The sequence below is a fragment of the Castor canadensis genome, chromosome 4, assembly GCF_047511655.1.
Source record: "Castor canadensis chromosome 4, mCasCan1.hap1v2, whole genome shotgun sequence".
NCBI classification, from domain to species: domain Eukaryota; kingdom Metazoa; phylum Chordata; class Mammalia; order Rodentia; family Castoridae; genus Castor; species Castor canadensis.
The window spans coordinates 122,921,242-122,947,876 of NC_133389.1; the positions used below are offsets into that span (position 1 = coordinate 122,921,242).

The 26,635-nt window shown below is 39.6% G+C and overlaps 1 protein-coding gene, 1 long non-coding RNA gene and 1 other non-coding gene across 3 annotated transcripts; 2 read left to right on the top strand and 1 right to left on the bottom strand.

The window, feature by feature from the left end:
• Window positions 1-16,948, bottom strand: LOC141422583 (uncharacterized). Its single transcript, XR_012447246.1, has 3 exons — window positions 16,501-16,948; window positions 9,433-9,648; window positions 1-7,526 (listed from the first exon to the last, which is right to left on the bottom strand). It is a non-coding gene; the product is annotated as an uncharacterized lncRNA (long non-coding RNA).
• On the top strand, window positions 8,336-8,439 carry LOC141422815 (U6 spliceosomal RNA). Its single transcript, XR_012447538.1, has one exon. It is a non-coding gene; the product is annotated as a U6 spliceosomal RNA (small nuclear RNA).
• Window positions 10,043-25,971, top strand: Dhrs9 (dehydrogenase/reductase 9). Its single transcript, XM_020167969.2, has 5 exons — window positions 10,043-10,258; window positions 18,176-18,548; window positions 19,748-20,006; window positions 22,836-22,999; window positions 25,414-25,971. Exons 2-5 carry the CDS (start codon window positions 18,236-18,238, stop codon window positions 25,635-25,637), a joined length of 960 nt encoding a protein of 319 aa, XP_020023558.1. The 5' UTR covers window positions 10,043-10,258; window positions 18,176-18,235; the 3' UTR covers window positions 25,638-25,971.
• Window positions 25,972-26,635: the final 664 nt, after the last annotated feature.

The following is a 26,635-nucleotide window of genomic DNA, read 5'->3' on the forward strand; positions in this document are numbered from 1 at the left end:
TCCCTTAAGGGGTAAGGAGATGGACTTGTTTTTTATTTATTCAGATCAAACAGCAGGTCTTCTTAAGTTTTCTAGATTCCTGGAGTATTTTTCCTTTATATCTGTTCCTGACTCACAAGTTAGGGCCCTTGCCTTTTATTTCTGACCTTCCTTTCTGGACAAAAAAAAAAAAAAGATGGGGTGCAAAGCAACAATGGTCTGGCAACTTTGTACAGTGCCTCCAGTCTGGGTAAATATGATACCTGCAGAGTTTGGCCACTGCGTAAGTTGCAGGGGCCCATCACAGCAGCTTCACAGATGCAAAGAATTACTTCTCTCCCCTTTTTCCTTCTTCCTCCAGAGAGTCCTATGTTCAATAGACCACAGGCAGCAAGCTAGCTGTCTCAGAGGTATGAATCTGACCTGCTTCTCATTGTTCCCAACTGGCCCCACAAGACTTTTTTTTAAAGAACTTTCAGATGGAATAATGTTGTGTTTCCTATATTAAACATGACAAATAAACACTAAACTAACAAAACACATAGATGTTTCCTCCCACAGAGCTGAAACAAATAGATAGGGATCTTTAACAGAAGCCAGAAGGGGTGCACAAGTTCACCCCAAACCAAATGGGGATCAGAATCCCCATAGGGCAAAAAAAAGCAGATGAAGACAGATTGTCAGATACCCTAGTCTCACTCAGCCTGAGATTTCTGTGCTTAAAATGGTCCCAATATATTATTCCCTTTGGAGGGGCTAGATGAATATCCAAGTGAGACCTTCCCAGATTGGCAGAGTGGGGTTTTAGGGTGTATAGGCCCAGGGACTTATCCAGGTTGTCCCCAGATGTCATTCAAATAGTCAGAGGTCTGTGCTCATGGTTCTTAGAGAGGACAATTGGAGTTTCCCAGAGTTAATTGTACCCCAGTAGTTGCTTGAAATTATCCTCTAGTCTTCCCCCAGCCACTCACCAGCACCTCCACTGAAAGGGAGCCAGAGTTTGATCCTGGGATCTTCTGAACATTCAAAGGAGTGAGGATCCCCTCACTCCTTGTCATCAGTTTTGTTACTAAAGTTGGTCTCCTAAACTCAATGTCAACTCAGAAATAACAAGAACAGGGTTTGAGGAAAAGGAAATAAGATGTATTATTTGTCAGATGAAGAAGACAAGGAGAGTCAAAACCTCGCCACCCCCTTCGAGGAGAAGATGTCCAGTATTTAACTGGTGTATCAGAACCGCAGTTCAGAATATATGACAGACTGCATGTCCCAGAAGGGGTATTTTGGTCTTAGCTTTTATCTCCCAGCTTATTGGTGCTGCATCTACAAAGTAGTGCATCTTGGCTAACAGAGGCTTATTCCTTTCCTGTAATCAGAGAGGAGATTGCCTGGTTTAGTTAAAGAACAAAGAGTGTTAACCTTGGGGTCCCCACCGTGAGGGGAGAGAGAGAGAGAAAGGGAAAAAAACGTCAGTATGAATTCCTGATTATCAAAGCATAGCAAAACTGACAAACAATGCAAGCTGGCTACAACCAAAAGTTTTCTCCCGTCTGTAGTCCTGGTTATACTTCCCCTAAATTTGCATGTTGAAGCTTTAATCCCCAGAGACTGCATTTGGAGAAGGGGCCTTTAGATATGTGGTTAAGTTAAACTGTGGCTGTTGGGGTGAACTCTAATCCAATATGACGGGCGTCCTTCTAAGAGGGGAGATCTGGGCACAGAAGTCGGTCAGGGATATGTGCACACAAAGGAAAGAGCATGCGAAGACATCTGCAAGTCAAGGGGAGAGTGACCTCACAGGATACCAAACTTGATGACACCTTGATCCTAGATTTCCAGCCCCCATAACAGTGGGAAAATGAATTTCTGTTGTGTAATATTCTGTCATGAGAGCCCTAGTAAATTTACACAGATACACAGAAATGAAAGAGATCTACCATAGAATCCACACCAAGAACAATTTAGAGAACTGTTTGGAACACCAAATAGAAAACATAGAACTAGACATTAAGAGAAAGAGAAGTGAAAGACATGGGGAGATAAATCAATTTACGTGAAAAGATACTAGAATAAGAGAAGGCAGCAGAATAGGAATCTAAAAATGCATTATCAGAATTGAAATCTTCATTGTAAATAGTAAACCATGAACCAACACTGGAGGAAATGGAATTGGTGACTGGATATACAGTCATGTATGTGTGTCACATGTTTGGTCAGCACAAATTGCATGAGATTATAATTGAACTGATAAGTTCCTGTTGCCAAGAGATGTCATAGTGGTGATAAGACGACAGTACGACACATTGCTCATATGTTTATAGAGATTCTGATTAAAACAAACTTGAAGTGTTGCCATTTGTATAAAATATGCAATTATGTATACTACATATGTGATAATGATACAGAGTGTTGCTGACTTAGGTATTTCCTATACTTTTTGTCATTGTTTTAGAGTGTACTCCTTCTTAGAAAAAAAAAGTTTGTAGTAAAACAGTATACTTCATTATGCCAGCAGTATATCCTCATACAGCTCATGTTTAGCTTGTCTCTTGGTTGTGCTGTTTCTTCTTATCCTTGATTTAATCTCATACTTTATTCCCTCTAGCACCTAAGCTACAAAATCCATTGCTAATGTTGCCAATAGATAGCCACACTGAATGATTGACCTGGAAACTAAACCAAAGTGAATGAAGATTACAAAGGTGAGAAACCAGTGATGGACATTGCTCCCCACTCAGGCCAGTCCCATTCCACCATAGCTATGGTCCTGAAGTATAAGAACAAAGTCACAGAAGCTGTTGAACAATCTACTTCATTGAAGGCAATGAAACTAACAAAACTTTGGGAAGAGCCTATGTTAGTTATAAAGAAACTTCTAATGACCTGGATGGAAGAGCAGACTCAAAGTGTATCCCTTTCAGCATCATCACGATCTCAGCACCAAAGCAAAAACATTTTTCTGCAGTGTTGAAAGAAAAGGCAGGGCCAGTACTTTGTTGAATGTACTGCTGACTCTAGAGGTTTTAATTATTCAAGAATCATTATTTATTACAATGAGAACATGGAAGCTGAATCTTCCAGTCCTGATGGGAAGGCAACTGGAGAATGTTTTGGAGACTCTAGATAAGCTGGTAATGGAGGAAAATTACTTACCGGAATAAGTAATGCAATGTGGATGAAACCTATCTATTCTAGAAACGGATGCCTGAAAAGACATTCAACCATAAGGAGGCCTGGTCAGTACCAAATTTCAAAGCTTTTAAGGAGGACAATGTCACAGATTACAAATAGAAACACTGTGATTTGGCACAGCAAGAACATAGGGAATTCTAGGATCCAGTGCAGTGCAGGAGAAATCAGAAGTCATGATGACTCAAGCTCCTCTTCCAAAATGCCCTCCTGAATTGTTTTGCCACCAAAATAGAGAGGTCCTGGTTGAAAAATAACATGCCTTTGAAGATTTTGTTTGCATAGGTTTGTGTAAGTACATTGTGTGATATTCACAATGACAAATCACCTATGACACATTTCTCAGGAAATATTCCATCATTAAGAAACATGTGTGAGAATTCTTCTATACAAAAAGAAAGAAATGATGAATTATGGATCAACAATAAAAATGACAGGAAATGGAGGCTTAGAAAATTAAGGATTCCTGAAGAAACAAAGCCCATGAAATGGAGACAATAATGATGCAAATAAGCTAACTCCCTGACTTGAGAAATTTTTAGATTTCCATGTATAAAGATTGAAGTTCAATAAAAACAGAACCATACCTGCTTAGCTCCTGCTAACAACTGCAGATTACAAGAATAGAGAAAAAATAACTGGGCCCCCTCAAAAGTAAGCCCTTTAAGTTATCATTGATTAGATTACTTTCCATACTTGATAATTTTTTTTAAAATTAGTGGTGCTGTTACATTGAACACTTAATAGTAATGACTAAATGACTTTCAAACTCCTTGCATATGTGGAATGTTATCTCTGCTCAGGGAATCACTAAATACTGAAGTTTTTGTTTGTTTGATTGATTTGGTTTTATTTTGGTTTTTTTGAGTAAGGTTCTCATTATGTAGCTCAGGCTGGCCTCAAACTTGTGATTCTCCTGCCTTGCCTCCCTCCCCCCAGTGCTGGGATTATAGATGTGTACCACTATACCTAGCTAAATATTGGATTTTAAAATATTCAAGCAGGGACAAGATCAAGGGGGAGAGACAGTGGGGATGATCTAACCAATGTACAATATAAGTCTATTTAGAATTGTCACAATGAATCCAGCCTGTATAATGAATATATTCTAATTTAAAAAAATATGAAGCCATGTGCAGGTGTCCAGAATCACCTGCAAAAGTTTTATTGTAGAAAAAATAAAATATTCAAGCACGTAAATTCAGTTTAGTGATAAATAAGTTAAGGTTTTTACTGCCCAAAAATGAGAAATGATATTTTGTACCTTTAAAATGCATATTGAATGACCTGTTAAGTAGGAAGGACTAATAAGCCTCCTCTGGTAGACATAATGTTATGATGCCCTCTCAGTGTCATGTACCATCTTGAAAGTGTGTACAACTCTGTAGTAACCATGGATAAAAATAAACAGCTGCTATACAAGCTTGTGTCTATTAACTATTGCTGTGTAACACACAATGCCAAAACTCAGTGGCTTAAAACAACCACCATTTTATTTGCTGATGTAGTGGAGAAGAGTCAATATGCTTTCCTCACTCATCACAAGGTCCATGGCTGAAACCCTGTAGCAAAGAACAGATTAACAAGGGAAAACATCCAGGTCAAAAAGGCCTTCATAAATGAAGACCCAATGAGCCAGGGAAGACATGGACAGTTGTGTAGAAATGTGATTGGAGGAAAAGAGGTATGCTCTGATAATAATGAGCTGACAACTTAGCTAGACCTGTTTGTTCAGATTATTGTGACTGCTGGGTATAGGGCAATGTCCTCTGGAATGAGGATCTTATGAGCCACTTTCAGGGGAGGTAGACTAGAGAACCTTTTACAGTCTGTTTCAGGGAGGAAAGGCTAGAGAAGACTAGTGATACCTTCGCCTCCGTGGTTTTCTGGATTTCCTTCAGTGTAAAACACTCAGTATGCCAAGGTACCATGTTGTGGCAGTTGTGTTCAGCACCCTGAACCTGGCAATTCTGTGGCAGTTCAGATCTAAGAACTGAGATCATCTCAGCTCAGGATCTCACTGTACATCACACATGTGACTGCTGTCACCTGGCAACCCGCCTGGGGCTGGGTGCTCTGAGAGTGTCACTGGTGGTTTGGTGCTGGGTATGCCATGGGTCTCTAGCAATCCAGCGCAGGCCTGTGGAAGCAGCATTCCCAGAGGGAGGGCCAGCGGGCTCCTCCTTTCTAAGGTTGTGCTTACATCATGTCTGCTGATGTCCCACCGTCGAGAACAAGCCACATGGCCAAATCCAGAGCCCACGTGGGCAGAGTATGCACATAGAGAGGCTTGTCCATCACTGCAACAATCTACCACAAATTCAACCACATAAATGTGCTTAAGTGGTACAATTTTCAGAACCTATTCTAAAGAAACGATGTTTCATTCAGTGATGTTCGTCATAATCATAAAAAGTTACAAATAATCTAAATGCTCAACTATAAGAGGTTAGCAAACAAGCCCATTTGGTGGAATACAATGCAACTATTTGTTGTTGTTATTGTTGTTCGAGGCAAGGTCTTATTATGTAGTACAAGCTGGCCTTCACCTCGTTACATGGCCCAGTCTAGCCTTCAACTCTTCCTGCCTCTGCCACCTACATGCTGGAATTACCAGCATTTGCCATCACACTGCCCAAATACAACCATTTCTTAACAATTCAGTGAATCGCCATGCTTGTTGGTGCGTGCCTGTAATCTCAGCTACTTGAGAGGAGGCGATTGAGAGAACTGTGATTCAAGGCTAGCCCAGGTGAAAACGTGAGACCCTATCCAAAAAAATTACTAAAGCAAAGAAAGGGTTTGGGTATAGCACTCAAATGGTAGAGCATCTGCCTAGCAAATGTGGATCCCTAAATTCAAAATCCCAGAACTGCCAAAAAAAATTTCACTGACTAAAACACTACTTATTGACATCAGAAAGTATTTGAGATATATTTATGACAATTTTTAAAGTAGCCTATAATGCATCTAATGTTTTTATAAAAATAGTATGTATGAAGATGCACAGCATGTATCATGGAGCGGGAGATGAAACGGATAGACTTTAAATTGTAATAGTAATCAGAGAATAACAAAATGGACTCTTAAGTAAGACAGACCTGGGTCTGAATAATTAGGAAAGGATTTAACCCTTCTAAGTCTTGGTTTTCTCAGCATGATCTCTAATTTTATAATGGCTGCTGAACTTATTAAATAAGACAATGCATGTAGAGGCCCTTGGTTCAATACCCAATACCACCAAAGAAATTGTAAAAGGATAATTTTTCCTCTTTTTGACCTCCCTCCTTTTTCAATGAGACCAAATTATTTTATTTAATTACTAAGTAAAAAGAGCAGCAAAAAAATTTCTTGAAATTATTGACCCTAAGGATTATGTTTAAAGGTTAAATAAGTCCCAGACAAATGGAGCTGAGTTGAAATAGGCGTTGCAATCCTGATTCAGCAAAAGAGGAGCTCTCTGTTCAGAGAGAAGTTAGAGAAACTGCTCCTTGCATTGAGAGGCTGTCAGCAACAAAATCTCCAGGTGTGTGGTAAAGATAAAACACAAAGTGTTGTTAGTGTGGCATTTACTTCTCAAATGCCTGGCTGGTATCAGAACCTCTATTAGGCCAGATCTGTGGGCATCTTTAACAGGAAGGTTATAAACATTGTGTCCTCTATTTTTTGGTAGGTTTCATTAACAATCTTGCCATTCCCAGCATGCAATGAGTAAGAAAGGAAAAACTTCTTTCCTCATTGCTAGGTTCATGGCTAAAGATCCTATAATAGAAGACAAGCATATGTATATATTTAATATAAGGTTTACGTGACATGGGAACCTTCAGAAATATAGATCCCAAAGCACAGGAAGCCCATGTATTTTTTTATGCTAGGTTTGGTGGAAAGTGCACGACTGGGCTGAACTGTGGTTGGACAAAGGAGATAGAATCTTAAGGCAGTAAAGTGAGTGAGGGGAACTTGCAAACAAGGCTTGTTTGTTCAGATTTTTTTTTAGGCCTCTGTCTTCTGATAAGGACATTCCTTTCCTCTCAGGACAGGGTGGACCTCTCTGGAGCAAAGGTCTTATGACCTTCTTCAGGGGGTCAGTGGTGTTACGGCTTGCCTTCAGGGAGATTTTTCTAAAATGCATTGGTCAAAAAGGAGTAGGCACTTCAGTGGGAATCCTTTTGCCTACTAAACCTCCACCCTTATTTCTCACAATGCCAGGAATTTCCATTGTTTGTGGTCATCCACTTCCTTCATTGCCATCCATCTTCTCTCTTGTTCCGTCTTCCTTCCCGGAACAATGATCCCCCATATGATACTCCTAACTTTTCAAGCCAGGACCCCGTGAGTAAATAAAAAAGATGTATGTTCTGCAAATAAGAAAAAAATCTTTTCTCAGAGGATTTACAAAATGTTCCCATGACTCATTCTCTAGCTATTGTATATCTAAGAGCCTTATAGTGTATGGGGAACAAAAGATTAGCCCAGATTCAGCTTACAGTTAGGAGACTCATGAAAAGTCAAATGTGTTAACACAGGTCATGGTTTGGGCCAAGCCTAGCAACTCATATGCTTCCCAACAAAGTCATTGTTGGTGTAAAAAGGGCTACTAAATAACAGGTTTGCTTTATATGAAAATAAGAGAACTACCTGTTGACAAAGGGAGGAGGAAGAAAATACAAAGTATGCTTTTGAAAAACCTGAAGCCATAGTACCAATTCCTAGTAATTCGGAGAAGCTGAGAGTAGTCTTGGAGAGAGTATGCAGGAGGACGGCCTGCATGCCTGTAGGCACTGTCCCGATGGAGCAGCCTTAGGAGATTGAGAGGAGACATACTCCAGGAGTTGTGCCCACCACAGTCCACAGTAGGGGTAAGTGCTTTTCTCCACAGGACTCTCATTTTAGGATTTTCTGTGATTTGGACCACAGATCCCAGAACGGTGCAGGTGCAAGGAGTCAGATCTGTGTTAGCTGGGACACTCATGGACCTGGGTAGTATCCCTGTGTTTCAGTGTTTGGAAAATGCTGGATGGAGAAGGCACCCTTGGGCAGAAATATGGAGGCTATACAGATTTAGACGAAAAAGGAGAGCCACATCTGTAGTATAGCTAGCCTTGCTCTCATGTAATTACAGTCCAGTTATCAACACTGAAATTTACATTTGAAAGAAATCCACATTGTGCTCGCTTCGGCAGCACATATACTAAAATTGGAACGATACGGAGAAGATTAGCATGGCCCCTGCGCAAGGATGAAAGAAATCCACAGTGCAGCCTTCTGTTTCAAAAGGAACATGGGGGAAAAATCAAATATATGTATATATGGTTTGATGTATGGAGAGTTCTGAGCAAAGTAGAACTTTCAAAGGTTGCGTGCTAGAGGTATTAGAGGTACGGAATTGAAGACAAATCTAGGACTTACGATGTGAATTTGAATGTGGATATGGCTACAGTCTGGATACAGTTCTGCTAACAAATGATCCCATTAACTGAACACATAAATGGGACCAGCTGACAAAGGGAAGGGGTGTTCTAACCCTGGGACCAGTGTACTGAAACAGAACTCTTCTTTTGGGTCTGCTGGCATTGGTGTCAAGAGTTCTGATTCCTAACCCTGTATGGAAATTGACCTAAACATCTGATTTGTTTTTTAAAAGTCTGTTTGGGAAGTTTTTGAGACAGAGCTGCTCTAAGCAAAATTATTATGTAAAACTTGTCAGTATAACCTTTTGTTTGACTGTCTACCTTCAATACTTCAATACTTCAGGCACCTGTTCTTCAGTTACAATAACTACTCACAGGAAGGGTCCAGAATTAATTATTTATACCTGTCTTCATGTGCATTTAAGTCCATGTGTTGTTTCTGTGAGGTTTTATATTTGAGCCTTATTGTGACCTATGGATTTTTAAAGGAGTTATTTGGCACACTTTGGGTACCTTAATGTTTACCTGAGTAAATTTCAGTCTTAGTTTTTGTTTTTGTGGAGAAAAAATACACCCTACCCCCATTTAAAGGGAGAGAGCAGTGTCTAGACTCCATCTAGATGTGTATGTTCTTTCATATGCTTATTATAAGAGGTGTGACTCAAGCAGTAGAGCACCTGCTTTGCAAGCCTGAAACCCTGAGTTCAAACCCCAGTCCCACCATATTCTCTCTGCAGCTGAACCATAATAAACTACATTTTCTGAACAAGGAACACAGAGCCTGGGAAATCTGAGGAGTATAGCATGAGCCTGATACAAGGAAATTGAAAATAAAACATGAACGGAGTTTTACCTGCTTATGTTTTTTGAGTGTGAGGAGGTCTGGCAGGCTGGAGGGAGAGGTGAGCCCCATCTCATTCCCCTATCACCAGCTCTAGGAGGAGAGACATCCTTTCCAGTTCTCAGTTCCAGAGTTCACTTCAGGAAGTTCTTGTTGTCATAGTTAGGAACCATAAATAATTCCAACGCTGAGTTTCATTTCATTACTTTGATCTCTTTGTTCACCTATCTTAAAAAGAAATGGTAGAAAGAATCATCATAAGACTGACTTTTCTTACTTATTCTCTTAACAGGAAAGGGATACTAAATAGTACTAGACCATGAAAAATAATTTAATTCAATAATTAACAAAATGTATGTATGAACAATAATCATGACTCAAAAAATTAAATTATTAATGCAATGCCCCAGACAGTTTGCAAAATGCATGCTAGTCACATATCTCAGCTGCTGCATTTGGTCAAGAAATTATAGACACAGTAAAAGCAATGTTTTGATAATTTTAAAGTTCCTTCTATAGCTAGCTACATTTAGTTTATCAAAAATACTGATGATTCCTTTGGAAACCCGTGACCTATAGCTTCTTGGCTTCCTTCATTCATTCAGAAGAGATTTAGTCACCGCTCTCAGTGTCACAATGGGTGTGACTCACACAACGAGGAGAGGACTTGAGGACTTCTCGCATAGGTATTCTGGAGTTGAAAGAAGCCCAGGCACTTCGACCAGAGAGGATCAGCTTGCTCAGCGTGGCACTTCCTTCCCCTGGGCACAGCAAGAAGGTTGCAACCGACTGAGTAGGTTCCCCAGAAGCTTCTGCACCCCAAATCATCTCTAATAAGGTAACTGCTAACTGAATTTTTCACTTATTCCTTTACTTATCAAGTCAATCTTAACTATCTTTGATTTCCCACTCTTACAAAATGAATCCTGCTGTCTCTCAAGCTATGGTTAATTGTTGCTATTTTTCTTTAGTGTAGTATCTTAGAAGGCAGTGATGGGAGCAAGTCTATCTCACCCACAAAATGACCTTGGTGTGACCAGAGATCCTGCCTTAAACTCTTCCTGGCTTCTCTGTGAATGTCCTTATAACTCTAGAGTCTCAGTAAACTTAACTCTTGTCATTACTCTCTCTGTGCCTATCTGTCACCTACTACAAATCAGGACTAATTGGAAATTGAAGAGGGACAGGCTCCAAAAGGCTTAGGAATGTCAGATGAGTTTCTAACAGCACACATGGATTTGCTGCTAGCTGCATTAAGTTGTCTACTTGCTTTACCACTGTTATCAAATGTTGGTTTACATAAACACACACACACACACACACACACACACACACACGCATGCACACTAAGCTAAGGGAGACAGAGATGGAAGGAGGCAGGGATATCCTGACAGTGTACCTCTGATCTCTGGATCCTGGAATGACAACAGAAAACCCAGTCATATAGTCACATAGTCACATATTTACACATATTTATGGTCCAGTGATTTGTTATTTCAAATGGTGCTCTCTCTCTCTCTCTCTCTCTCTCTCTCTCTCTCTCTCTCTCTCTGTCTCTCTGGGATGCCCCAGTATCCTGCTCATGCACGGACTGTGCTTGCTTTGTCTGAGTACCGCTTGACAGGTATCAGATGCTCCTGGGCTAGATAAGGGAAACACTCTGTCATCTTTTGTGTTGACTATTTTAAGATTTGAAAAGGTTGGCCAATTTTTAGGACAAATCTCAATATTTAAATACGAGAAAACAATTAATGACTTATACATTTCAAATTAGGAAAACAGAAATTGGTTTTGGAATCCTTCTATCAAACATCACTTTCTAAAGGCCCAGTGTGAAACTCTAACATTTTAGAGAAATATCCTGAAGATGTGGGCACACTTTCTGCATCTATACAGTCATTCTCTCTATAAACTTTTTGTGAAGCTTTGTGACCATAAATTATAATAACACCCAACATATAATATCTTTCAGTTAGCAATTACTATTCAGTGGCCATAAATAAAGCAACCATGGATTTAACAATAATTCTTAACTTGCCGGGACTGTCAGGAAGAATATGAGAAAAGTAATAAGCCTGGGGAAAATTAATTAGTTAATAATTAGATATGTTATGGTAAATTATAATTTAAAATCTCGAAGGAAGGAAAGGAAAATCAGAAAGACTTTTACCCTTACAATAAAAAATGCCCGCAGGTCTTTCCCATGTAAGAGACAGGAGGCACAGCGGCTATGCTCTGTGGAGCACAGAAATGCACCTGCACAGCAGGAAGCATGTGCACCCACTTCTCCATCCTCACGGCCTGCTACCCAAAGCCTAGACTGGGCCCCCAGGGCTGCCTCCTGCCTCCTGGGAATCACAATTCAGGAGCAATGTAATCAAGGAAGTGATTCTTCATCCCACTTAGTGAGAGAACCTACCTCGCCATGGTGCTATATCACCACCAGTATCGTCAGTAGTATTTTAACCAGATGCTCAGAAGAAAATTAGCTGTTTAATGCAAGCACATTTCATGTAGGGTCCCTTAACTCCAAATTTTTAGTTTTTTTCAGATTCCTAGGTATACAAGTTTTCACAGAAACACAATTCTTTAGTTAGATAAATTTGTTTGTGTCATTCAGCTCCATTGTTTATTTTCCTTAAAGAAAAGTGTAATAGAAGTCTTGAAAAGCCACTTAGGTTAAAAAGAATTTTTACTTCAATAAGAAAGCCAAAATAAAAATGAGTACTGTGTAAATTAACCAAGGCTACAATATTTAAATACACCAGACGCATACATGTTCTGCTGAGGTCAGTATTAAGAACGTTTATGCAGGGGAACCTCCAAAAGAAAATATTGTAAAAAGCTGTTGCTAACTGTCCTCTATTTGATGTATCTTGTTAAACAATTCAGTTGTTGATTCACCTTGGACCACGACTGCAAAAAACTAAAAGTAAATAAGGTTTTGACAAAATCTTATCAGTACAATTGACTAGTTTTAGTATTATTTTCTAAAAGAAAATCTTTCCTGGACTTATGCGGAAATAAAATAAAGTGATCTGGAAGGAATTGTCCAGAAAGAACTCTACTTGTCTCAGTTGGGCATGTGACTCGTGCCTGTAATCTCAGCTCTGGAGAGGCCGAGGAAGAAGGAACTAGAGTTTGAGGCTAACCTGGGCTACATAACAAGACCCTGTGTTAAAAAACAAAACAAAACAAAAGCATATTTCACCAGACATTGAAACATTAGTCTCTATTTTTCATTGCCTGCATCATTTACTTTAAGGAGCAGAGGAAGGTAGATAAGAGAAGTAAAATCAAAGAGTTTTATTTTAAGTTTCTTCCTAGGAGAAGAAACCCAGGAAGAGAAAGTTAAAAGAAGCAGAAGTGAGCAAGGACAACATGAGTGCTGCTGACAGGCAGTTCCCATGTAAGCATCTTGGGTAGCAGATGAAGGAGAAAATCAGTTCTCTTTCCATGGTCCTTCTGAATCTTTGTAACCTGGTAGCAAGTTTTCGCTAAAATGTTTTCATTCCTCCTATGAAAGGATATTGTGTTTGTCTCCTTGTAGTTCTTCCCTCTTCTTTCACATCACTAAAAAGTTCAGAGATCAAAGTTTTAGTCCTGACCATTCTTTACCAAATGACCCTATGGGTGACACCCACTCTACCCCAGAAGTAATTCAATGATCAAATGAAATAAATATTACATGAATGCTTCTCGAAACTTTTTGAAGTTATTTAAATTGGAAGTATGAATATCATATTATTATAATGACCATTATCTTTTTGCCCTGATGAGCCGGAGATCTCAAAGATTCTGTCAGCAGAACCCAGGAGCCAGAGTGGAGATCTCTTTCTTCCCCTCCTCTCTTCCTTCTCGCCTGCCACAACATTCATTGAACTTCAGTCTCTGGCCAAACATCACACAAGACACAGGGACTAGAGAAGTACCTGCACAGCCTACATCCCAGAGTTGAGTGGGAATTCAGATGGCATGGGTGGGACCAGAGCGGGTTGGATATCAGTCCCAGAATCACCACTCCAGTTGTATCTTGAACTGATTAGCCTGCATTTCTGAATTTTTTATGTCATAGATAATTGTTTTTGCTTTTGTTTTTTTTGAGACAGTGTCTCACTATGTAGCCCTGGGTGGCCTCAGGCTTGACAGCCTCCTGCCTCAACCCCTTAGGTGCTGGGATTACAGGCATGAGAGCCACTAGGCTTAGCCCAAGTGGAGAAAAATTTATCACAAGATTTAAATGAGGTAAATATTTATAGATCCTATAACAGAAGCCTAGAACATGGTAGGCACTCAATCAACCATAGTAGTTACTATTATTCATACCTGGTTTATCAATGAAGTGTGATAAGCCAGGAATCCCAAGAACACTGGGTTTCCTGAATTCCATGGCGTTCATGAGCCACCCATCTGAAGAGGACCCACAAGAGTCTGTCACGGCTCAAACTCAAAAATTTCAACCAGAATCCGGAACTCACAAATGCAGTGAATGCTATTTCTAAATTCACAAATGGTATTATACAGTGGTCTTGTTCACTGCTGCCAATTCTCCTGATGAGAAAAGGGCATTTTTAGATCATAGAAATTAATGCTTGTATCAGCAGAATATGAGTATTTTTTATAAGTAGCAGAATTTTTCTATGAAGGCCGTTTAAAACAAACAAAACAACAAATGTCTCATCAATGAAACATTTTGAAGGAATCAGTGACTGAGCTTCCAGAAAAGTATTTCTGGGTGCTGTGAAGTTCTTGGGCCCTAAGACAAGGAAGGTCTAGGCCAGTGGTTCTCAACTGGGGAAAATTTTGTCCCTTAAGGGATATTTCACGATGTCTGGAGACATTTTTGTCAGTGCTGGGGAAGAAGTGCTGTGGTGTCTAGTATGTAGAGGCCAAGGTTGTTGCTGAACATTCTGTGATACACAAGACAGACCTTACACAATGAGTTATGTGTCTCAAATATCAAAAGGACTGGCGTTGAGAAACTCATGCCTCAGTATGAGTGACATATCCAACAAACCTCTCACAACATGAAGGTGGTTGATACTGCCATAAAGATCATGAGCTTCTTCCTATACAGAAAGCATCAAGTCCTCTTAGGTCACCAGGTACTCTCCAAGGTAAGTGTTATATCCCTGTTTTACAAATAGGGAAAACAGAGACTCAGAGAAGATAAGTGTCAAGGGCTCTCTAATGACCAGGAAATTAATTGAGCCTCTGCTTGCCTACTTCTGAGGTCCAGACTCCTAACCAATGCTTTCCTGTTTTGACCAAGAGGTTTGTACTCTTACTAAACCATCTGTTGTGAGATAAATTGAATGGCACAGCAGATAAGCAAACAACTGATGAAACTGAGGTCAGTGTCCTGCATCTGAATTATGGGGACCAGAAAGCCATGTAGCCGTAACTGGCATTGAGGCAGCCCTATTAGTTGCTGTTACTCATTTACTCCTCAGATGAACCAACTGGCCATCAATCAGCTCTTGTGCACAGGTCATGTTCCCGAGAGCTCTGACCAGAGACTGCTATTCACAGATGGTTTCTTGGCTAAAACACTAATAGAGGTCTAAGATACACGTTGGCTTGGAAATTACTTAATCCAATGACCTAGAGGAATGTGAAATTTAGAGACTGAAGTTCATTTTTGGACAATAATATTTGGAGTAAGGACAGGCTTTCAAAACCTGAGGTCAGGGTTAACAGTCCTTAGAATTTGGGCCACAGGTGGAGGCATCACCCTCTGTAATGACCCAGGTTCTGAAGCACACCTCTGAAGAAAACAAATTTAATTGTCCTTCCCTAGCAATTAAAAAGCTCCTCTTCTTGTCACCAGAGAAAAATGGGTTTGTTTAGGAAGAAGGAAAATGAGGGGAAGTGGAAAAAAGAGGAGGGAAAAGTATATCCAACTGCTTTGGTTTGAGTTTTTGGTTTTCTGCAGTGGTTGTGGAAGTTAGATTACTAAAGAGTAAAAGACAGTCAACTTGGTAGCCAGTGTCACTCTACTGTAATAATAGCCTCTCCAAAAATTTAGAACATGATACTAAGCAGTCAAGATCTGAGTCCTTGGTATGCTCATTGCTGTTAGAGCCTCATTGCTTATAGTTCATTGATAGAGCTAGAAAGTTCTTTGTTTGTTTCTATATCTACCTACACATATTAAAAACCATGGGTTCTTTCCAATTCTTCCAACTCTAATCCAATTCCACTGCCCGCTTTCCATCTTGCAACTCCTCTCTTTGACAGTGTGAAACTGGTTTCCATTATCAACACTATATTTACTCAATAAAGTAATTTGCAATTTTAGGATTGTCTGGGTTTTAGTTATAGTGAAGACATAGAACTTTATATGTTTTTACTTGTTCTTGCTGAATTGCACTTATATTTTTTAGAGTATATTCTTAGAAATTTGAATTAAATGGCTGTCACTACCATAGCTACCTTATTTTTATTTTATTTGTTTTTTTCATTTTTATTAGCATATATTCATAGTATAGGGGGATCCTATAGCTACCTTATAAATGTGAATTATTTTAATATATGAATTAAAATGTATAGAATTACAAAAGAAGCTTAGTATGCTGAAGTACATCCAAAATATTTTTTAAATTATCTTTTATTAGCACATTAAATAAAGGTATATGATGGCAAGAATAATAATTACCATAAATCTGTAGTAATGAATACAAACCACATTTCGAGATAATTCTAACAGCAATGTGACATAAAAATGCTTGTGATTTCTACTGATAACAAAATTACACATACTACAAATACTTCTGTAGTTTGTTGCTACTTTCATAATTGAAAGCTCTGCTAAATTTTAGTTATAGTTTAGAGAAAATAAAGACCTTTCCCCATTCAAGTGCACAGTCCCCAGAATTCCATCCACAGACTCTCTCAAGGTTTTATAGAACCTCTTTGTCTGAGGACCTTGCATAGATGTCCAAGTCATCCATGACTTCAGAGGCTGAATTCAAGCTTCTTGAAACTCATAACCAACTTTCATATGCAGAAACAGCACCTACCTTCCTCACAACCTCCCTGCCCCCTAATACCTCTGGGAACTTGTGTCAGCCCTTGTACCTTAACGGAGGAGGCCAGTTGGCAGGGGAGAGGGAGAGATGACTCTGCAGCAACTATTTCAGATGTCAGAGGTTGCTTTTGGCCTGTGGACTTTTATCCCAGTCCTTCATCCCCCCATGGGCAGGTGCCATGTGTTGACTTTCTCAGCTCAGCTTGGACACTACTCCCAGCTCCATATTCAGGACTCCAGTTCTCTTACACAGAAGGGTGTTTTATCTATATTCGTTGCTCTTTCAACTTGAGCATAAATTATTTATGTAGGCAAAAATATAAAATTTTCAAGGCTTCAAAGGAAAAACCATAAAATATTGAAAGAAAATAAAATCCAACATTTGTAAAATGGCTTGGCCTCACACCTCTTTTTTGAACACAGTATTGAATAGTCCATAAGGTCTGAATTTCAACCCAGGGCTATTGATTTTCTCCGTGAGGCACTCCAGGTCCTTGTGCTTGTAAGAGTGGGCCCAGATCAAGGGCAAAGATCCTGTGTGGACACAGCAGGAATCTTTCTGGGTCATGGTGTGTGTGTGTTGGGGTAGAGGGGTGGATAGGTCTTTCCTGAATGTGATGTTTGCTCTCTCAGGCCTCTCTTCCCTCCACTGACTAGGAAGCTCATCCAAGGTGTTCCTGGGTGAGGAGGGAGCTGGTGATCTCCTTCCTTCAAGGTTTCCATGTGATTGTGAATTGGAAGGGCTGGGCCTCCATGGTGCTCAGACCTAAGACAGCCCGGGAGCATAGTCTGCCCCACTGTTAAGGGTGACATATGATGGGGGAAAATGCAGGTGCAGGCATCTGAGACAAGCGTAAAACAAATCATCCTGCTTGATTTTAGGCCCTAAGCCATTCCTAGCCATGACAAAATTAGTTTTCCAGGTGGTTCTGTTCCATTTATGGTCAAAGCCTCAGTTTTACAGTACAAATTGGTTTCACATTGTCCTTTTTGTATGTGACATTTTTCTCACAGAAAGCTGGTGTCCACAGAAGATAGGGTTTGAAGATTTGGGACAGTGGTTTGGGATAGTGGTCATTGGTCAGCACTTCTCTCTTAATCTTTTTCCATTTATTTTGTCCTCTGTCACTGGGGCCCCCACTTTAATACTCTCTATATTGAGTAGTAGTACTGAAGGAGCTGGATGGAAGGCTGACATGAACCTATTTAAAACAAAAAAAAAATGGAAACAAAGTTGAGAATGTTTTCTTAATGACAACAACAAAATGCTGTCCTTTCTCTGACAGTATGAAAATAGTGGGAATCTAACAGAACAAGTAAGACTGAGCTACACTTTCTCACAGATTTTGAACCTGTTTTGCTCTTGAATTTCACACAGGGAAAGAGATGATATTCTACTGTGAGAACCTCAGTTAGATGAGTTCACACGTGAGATTGCTGTTACCACTTCATACAACTCCAGTCACCCAGTGACCGTGTCGGCTTTGCCAGGGGGTGGCCCTCTTTTTCTTCCATTCAATTTCTCTGCGTTCTGCTTTGTTAGTTTTTGTATTACTTTAGAGAAATGGTTTATTATTTAAATGACCATCTTCCTAACAAACAACCAATTAAGAATTATCATTTTTTTTAATTTTCTATTTGTCTACTCAAATTCAGTAAAATATCTAAAATTCACTATCCTTGATGATCCTAATTTGAATTTTCTTTCTACTTTTGAACACTTAGAACATCATCTTCCTTTATTGTATGACAAAAGACTGACCCTGTCATATACAAGAGAAGAAAATGTTCTTTTGGGTGTTGTTCTTCCTAATCCTCTGTGCTTTTCTATGGAATTATAAAGAACAACTAAGGATTACAGACATCACTGATAAGTTCATTTTCATCACTGGGTGTGATACTGGCTTTGGAAACTTGGCAGCCAGAACTTTTGATAAAAAAGGATTTCGTGTAATTGCTGCCTGTCTGACTGAATCAGGATCCACAGCTTTGAAGGCAGAGACCTCAGAGAGACTTCACACAGTGCTTCTGGACGTAACTGACCCAGAGAACGTGAAGAGAACTGCCCAGTGGGTGAAGGACCATGTAGGGGAAAAAGGTAAGAGACATGGCGTGGGGAGGGTGGGGAATAGGAAAGTAGCTAGAGCAATGGAAATGTGTTCATGCTATAAATGGCCTTTCAGTAAAATATCTCCTAAGTACAAGAGTACAAGCTGCGCACCTCTCTACTCTTGGAGAACTTCCATGTAGTTCCATGTCACAGGCATGTATGAAAGAGACACTCCCCAAGCTATACAAGTTATACTAAGTCTTAAGTGTCAGTGGATTAATTTGGAATAGAGAAGTCCTGATTTTTCCTGGTGTTCTCCAGGAAAGAGAACACCTCAGGTGAGGTACTGCTCCAGCCACATATGCAGCAAAGGGAGTTGGGGTTGAAATCTACAGGAGAATATGGGAGCAATTCCCAAGTGACTATCTGGATACTAGAGACCCACTTTTCACCACAAATAGCTCCAGAGCTCACACATTTTTAGTAGGCAAGGTAGGAAAGGGCCTAGGGTGTCTGTATAAGAGTCTTAGATAGCCACCTGGACTAGTGAGCCATCAGAAACTCACTCCAACGTAGATTTTGCTGAGATGGTTGCATTCTGAGCCTGAAGGTTTTTATCAGCTTTGAATGAAGTTTGAAACATACTCATGGATGAAGATATCGGAGCCACAAAGGAAAAAAAATAAACAAATGTATGTGGTTTTTTTGTCAATTATATCTTCGTTGTGTATCTGAGACTGTAACTGAAATGTAATAATTTGTAAGACTCCAGATAATTTCTAATACTTGAATTCCAAACACGTAAATGTTAACAATACTCAATGTTTCCCATCATAAAACAAGTCAAGTGAATGACTGAATTTTCTTTACCCAAAAAAAATAAGTATCAAGTTGACTCATATCATTCTTTGTCCATACAGAATAGTTTGTAAAGATATCGTGGCTTTGCCATCTAGCAAGGAGAAGAAAACAGACCTATTTACGCTACATCTGAGCTGAGAAAGCCCATAGTCTCAGAAAGAATCAATATTCAACATTCAGAATCAGAAACAGAAATAGCAGTGAGATTGAACCCAGTAATCAAACTTCAGTGATTTCAATTTAGTCACTATCACTTCCCCAAACTGCAAAGTGTTTCAAAGCAGAACTATGACTACAGGAGGATATGGCACCATTGCAGAAGGCAGGAGCTGCACTTGGTGCCCACTAATGTCTACCATACCTCCTTTCCTCCCTCTCCATTTCAGGTCTCTGGGGTCTGATCAATAATGCTGGTGTCCTTGGTGTGCTAGCTCCCACCGACTGGCTGACCGTGGAGGATTACAGAGAGCCTATTGAAGTGAACCTATTTGGACTCATCAGTGTGACATTAAATATGCTTCCCTTGGTCAAAAAAGCTCAAGGAAGGGTTGTCAATGTCTCCAGCATTGCAGGTCGAATTTCTTTTGGTGGAGGTGGCTATACTGTATCTAAATATGCCCTGGAAGGCTTCAATGACAGCTTAAGGTAAAGCAAGTTACTAACCTGAGAAATAATAGCTGCTAACATTACTGAATGCTTAGTGTGTGGCATTCTCTTCAGTACTACAAACTACCCTTTATAGATGATAGCAAAACTAAGAGAGATTAAGTGTCTTGCCCAAGGTCGCCCAGCTTATAAGTGGTAGAACTAAGATTTGAAGTGAATTTTTAAATTAATTGATTTAAGAAATAATAGCTGCTAACATTTACTGAATGCTTAGCATGTGCCAGAGTATCTAACCCTAGTTTATTTTTTGTGTCAATGCTTGATACTAACAGTGGAAGTGAACTAATATTCAGTGGGTCAGTTTGTCAGTTAGGGAGTCATAGAAGGGGCCTAACTCAGAGTAGGTCTCTCCATCGTTACTGGGCATTTCAGGCACAACAGTACCATCTTATTTAAACCTTCAGTTGAAAAGTATCACTTCTTAAATAGCTGCTCTCTGTCTGGGTTTTACACTTGCATTCAGTGGACAAGCTTGGGTGGGCTGTGTTCAATCCATCTTACCTCAGCCAGGACTTATCACTAAATTGCAAGTGGTTCTTTCAGTCAAGGTTCTGACAAGAAATGGTGACAAATTAAAATTAAGTAAAGGATAGAGAGTGTACTTAAAATACTATTTTTAAACATGTAGGAGGTACCTAAGGAAATCCCTAAGAATAGTATAGTATTGAGGAGCTAACAACAGCAGGGGCATTTCCACCCATAGGCCTGAGCTACAAGGAGAACAGGGGAGTTTCTAGAACCTGGAGACAAAGGCTGTCAGTTTCAATTGAAGGATACAATAACCAGTGTTGATGCCACAGGAAGGATAGCTCCATTCTTCTCCTCTCTTTCCTTGACCATCTTCTTCTAATCAACTTTGCCCCATAAAAGCCAGGGTTAGTTAACACGGGTCAGCCTCCAGGGATCTGGTGCTGGCAGAGGAACTGGAGAAGCAAATGAAAGCTAGTCAGCCAAGTGGTTGTGTGATAGTCAAGAGGGAAGACAAAGCTAGGTATTGACTTGCCTTCAGTTCACCCATTTGCATATTCAATGAGTATTTACTGAGGCATATGTTAGAGTTTATGATCTATACCATGGATCTAGGAGTAGCTTACTAATAAAAAGATAAATGACTCCACTGAGATTAGAAAGATTGAATAGATCCATTTTGCCATGTCAGGTTGCCAAGTTTGATTCTCCCAGGAAATAAACAATAATGTTGGAACAGTGCTTCCAAAATGTTAATGTGAATTTTCATTACCTCCCCAGGATGTTGCCAAAAACGCAGATGTTAATGGAGAGGGTCTAGGATGGGCCCTGAGTTTCGCTTGTCTAACCAGAATGCCGCCCATGGTTCACACTCACAGCAGTGAGGTCATGGAATCTCCATTAGTTTCCTTAGTTGACCTTTGGTTCCACTCTAAAAGCAGCAGTGTCATACTAAAATTTTTGTACACTTATACATTTACTCACTTTTAAAAACATATTTTAGCTAATTGTTTTGTGGGATTCACAGGGCAGCTATACTATGCTTGAAAGTAATCAATAAAGAGTGTTATTTCTTTCTGAATCATAGGATTGGTGTGCGAAATGGAATTATGTGCACAGACCCAGTCCAATGGCAGTTCCAGAATACCTACATATGGTAGAGTTTAGGGGCAGCAGTCTAATTGAGAGAGGTTTGGAGCTCTTTAAAGCTGTATTTTCCCAACAACTGTACTGAGTTCATGCTGGTTTTATTTGCCTTGTAGGCTTAGTTGGGTAGCTTGTCCTTAGATTGTAAGTTATTTTCATGAGTGGTTGGAGAGATGGAACTTCTCAAATACCCTGTCAAAACTGCTATTTCCAAGATCCAACAAAGAACAGATGACAGGTGAATAAAATACAATTAAACTGGAAAATAACCTTTTTTATTCTAATACAAGTAATACATCTTTTGAAATTTTTCAAGGTCAAGCTAATTCACATTTTTAGTAAAATATAATTCAAATTATATGATGGTGTTGCTAGAAAGCAAATCTAAAGTAATTAAATTACATCTTAAATTTGCTACTAGAGCTTTTAAAAAAGTCTTATGGTAAAGACTTCTGCAAAATGAGTAATGACTTTCTTATATATTCCTGGTAGAAATGATTATTCATACACTGGCCTGCAATACATTGATTTGCTTTCAAGAAAGGGGCACCAGGATTTCTCTAAGGTCTTGATTCCCTGGTAAATGAGTAGGCCTTTGGTTTTCTGCAGTGATGATGAAAAAGTTGGCTCAGAAGCATAGGAACCAGGTTAGGCCTATCAGGATTATCACACTGTGTCTTTCAGCACCCTCATTCATGCTGCAATTGCCTCATACTCATAAAGTGAAGGCAAATTTGTCCATCCAGGCTAGTCATTGGTCCATTTCACCATAAAGTACTTTGAGTATGGAGAAGAAACATTCTTAAGACCAATGTTAATCAACATAATGAAGAGCATATCACTTGTGGAGATGAACACTGGACTGGGGGAGGGGGGAGGTGGTCCTACCTAAATCCCTTTTGAGAGCTTCAGTTTCCTCATCTGCAAAATGACAAGGTACAACAAGATGCTTGTTTCCCATATACCCAATCCTGTGATTCCATGAAAAGACTCATGAGAAAATAGTCACCTAAACAACAAACATTCTCCAGATAAATGTGGATTAAAGATTTTAAAAAATAGAGACTGGGATGTAGCTCAGTGGTAAAGCACTAGCCTAGCATGCATGAGGCCCTGGGTTCAATCTCTAGCACTGAAAAAAATTTTTAATAAAAATACTTAAATTAAAAAGATCTTCACCTGTTCTTTTCACAGACGGGACATGAAAGCTTTTGGTGTGCATGTCTCATGCATTGAACCAGGATTGTTCAAAACACATTTGTCAGATGAAATGAAGACAACTGAGAAAAAGCTCACCATTTGGAACCATCTGTCTTCAGACATCAAAAAGCAATATGGAGAAGGTTTTATTGAAAAAAGTGAGTTTCTGGATAGACCTAGTGCCCTCTGGAGTTCATTGTTCTACTTAGTATGAAGGAGACTTGAACATAAAGACAGGTTCCCAGAGTAGGGGGTCTTAAGTATGTATCTGGGATCATTATGAATTCCAGTGTCATCCCTTGCTTCTCTGGCTTCTCTGAGTGTTTATAAACATTTACTAAGTGTTTATTTGCCAAATGCTAAGTTCTGTGCTCAGCACATATCATTTATTCCTCAAATAACAATTAGAGTAATTAACAGTCTGTGAAAGGTGAAATGTCCTACCCAAGGTTATGCAGCTCCTCCTGGTCATGGCAGGAACTGAGCAAAGGAAGGTCAGCTCTGGGACTCACAAGCTTCATTTCTACACATATACTCCCCTTTCGTTAAGCACCATCCATTCACTCAACATCACTCAAGATTTTGTGGTGGTTACAAGAGATAGAAAAGATTCAGACTCTGACCCTTACAACCAAGGAAGGCTGTGAAACAATGAGACAACAGTAAGCAAGAAAACTGATCTTCCTTAGATGCAACCCCAAATCTCAGAAATGGTGCTAGTCTGGGGTCTCTACCTGCCCAAGGAATTCAGACCAGGAAAATCACACATTCAAACCAGGAACTGTCTCAATGAGACAGGTCAGGTTTGAATAAGGTTTGAAAACCAGGAAGGAATTATTTGTGTGGAAGCTTTCAGGAACAGGATCACATGAATGGGAAATGGAAGAAAAGGTAGCAATGAGTCAAAAGACTGAGTCAGGGAGGAAGAAGAAGAAGAAAGATTACATAATGATGATTAACACAGAGAACATTCACTGGGCACTCATCACCATTCTAAGTGCTTTACTTGCCCTCTTTCATTTACAATCCCCAAACTGTGAAGTAGATTCCACAGTCTCCTTCATTTTATAGAAATAGAGGCACAGAAAAGTGACTTACCTGAAATTGCACAGCTAGTGAATGGATGAGCAAGATTTGAACCCAGCCAGCCCAACACTGCCATTTATTCTTGGACACTGCAATTCTTGGTCACAACAATGCCTTGAAGACTTTGGTCAAACTCCCTGTATCAGGGCTTCCCTTCCACCTCAAACTTTCTGGCCTTGTTAATGTTGATTTGATGTTTCCCAAACACTCACTGAGTTCCCTCTTTAAGTTGAACCACTTGAGTCATGATCCCCAGCACTTTGGATTTTATTTTATTTTTGAGATAGGGTCTCACTAACTTTGCCTGAGCTGGCCTCAAACTTGAGATCCTTCTACTTCAGCCTCCCAAGTAGCTAGAATTACAGACATGCACCACCATACCCAGTTCTTTTTCCCATTTTTAATCAGGCTATTTTCTTGCTATTGAGTTGAGTTCTTTTTATATCTTAGATATTAACCCTTCATTAAATGTATGGTTTGCAAATCATTTTCCAATTCCATAAGTTGTCTCTTTGATCTTTTAGCTATTTCCTTTGTTATGCAGAAGCTTTTATATTTGATATAATCTCATCTGTCTATTTATGTCTGTGTATTTAGGTCATATCCAAAAACTTATTGCCCAGACAAATATCAAGAAAATTTTACCCTGTTTTTTTCTAGTAGTTTTGTAGTTTCAGGTCTTAACATTTAACTCTTTGATCCATTTTGAGTTGATTTTTGTGTGTGGTATGAGATAAGATCCAATTTCATTCTTCTACATGTGCATATCCAATTTTCCCAACACCTTTTATTGAAGAGACTGGGGCTCTAAACCATTTCCAATCTCTTGTAAAATACCTACCTGTCTGAAAGGATCTTAGCTCATTACTCAAACACTTGATTTGCTTGAGCTACTTAAAGCTTCTTGACTCAGGGCGTTTTGGAATGATTCTCTCTTTGTACATAGAAGTGCAGAGGCATGTAGAATACGAGTGCACTCTCACAACACACGTGCATACACACTTATGCACAAATTTGTGCACACCCAAATTCCTGTAAATACAGTACTCCCCTATCATGAATTAGGAATCAAACCCATGACTCCCTCAACTTGAGAGCCTTGTGGATTTTACAAAGTGTCTTTCCCTCATTGCCTTAACACAGTAATCATCAAAGCTTGGTCCTCCCATCACCATCACTGAAACTTGTTAGAAATGCAGATATCTGGGCCTCCCCTCACACCTACCTCCTCAGAAACTTTGGGGGTAAAACCCATAAATCTGGATTTTAACAAGCCCAGTAGGAGATTCCACTGCCCACTCAAGTTTGAGAGGCACATTGCTGCATCCTTTTCTGGGGAACAGATAGAAAACCATTCCAGTGGGCCTCAATTATAATGGCAAATTCAAAATGAAGTCCCTCATGTGCATCCTCCCCTTTGCACCCTTGTCTCCCACTCTGCTCTTCTTCTTCCAAAGACTAAAAGTATTTTTGTCTCTTTTAATAGGCCTGGCCAAACTGAAAAGTGCTATGGCCTGTGTGAACAAAGACCTTTCTCCAGTGATAGAAAGCATGGACCATGCTGTAACAAGTCTCTACCCGAAGACTCGATATGCTGTTGGAAAAGATGCCAAGACTTTTTGGATTCCTCTGTCTTACATGCCAGCGGCTTTTCAGGACTATTTGTTATTTAAACAGAAAGTAAAGCTGGCTAATCCCAAGGCAGTGTGACTCACTTACCACAGTTGCCTGCCCCGGGCTGTGACATAATTTGGTTTCAAGGACACATCTCCTTTTCAATCTCATTACTTCCCTAATCCAACCTGGACTCATTTCTGCTTATAAAAGAAGGAGTCTCACTATCCCTGACATTGTTCCAGGGTCCCTTCTCAAACCACCGTTGAAAAACAGGACAGCGATGGCATATCAGAGAGGCCAGTGCTGCCCAATATTGAGACTTTGCCTGTTTGGTAGGGCAATGGAAAGACTTCCTCCTCCTTCCTTCCTCTAAAATTGTGTGCAGCACTACCAGTACCATATTTATTAAATAATCCTGAACATTAAACACTGTCTCTGATCAAAATATTAAGAGATAAGTAGAATACTGTCCTAAGAGGATTGACGTGTTCTGTTATCTTGCTGGGAATAAGACTCTGAAGGACTGGAACTCAGTTCTCATAAGCTTTGATGGAAACAGGAAAAGGAACAGAAATAAAGCATTACATGATGCTGATATAAACTAAAAAATAATAATAATAATAATCACAGTATTGCTGGGCACTGAAGGCTCACAGCAGTAATCCTAGCTACATGGGAGACTGAGATTGGGAGAATCATGGTTCCAGACCAACCCCGGGCAAAAAAATTCCTGAGATCTCATCTCAATGAAAAAAAGCTGAGTGCAGTGATGTGTCTGTCGTCCCAGCTACAAGGGAAGTATAAAATAGGATTGTGGTCTAGGCTGGCGTGGGAAAAAAGTGAGACCCCATCTCCAGCAAAAAAGGGCATTGCTCAAGCAATAGAGCACTTGCCTTGCAAACGCAAAGTCCTGAGTTCAAACTCAAACTCCAAGTTCTTACTAAAAAAAAATAGAGTCACTATGTTAGTATCATGAATATTAACAGAATCACCTTATATTTTTTCAGCATGCTGTGTCCCTATAAACTATAACTTAGATTGTTACCACAAATAATTTCTAGGTACCAACAAGTTTTTTATTTTGAGAATGT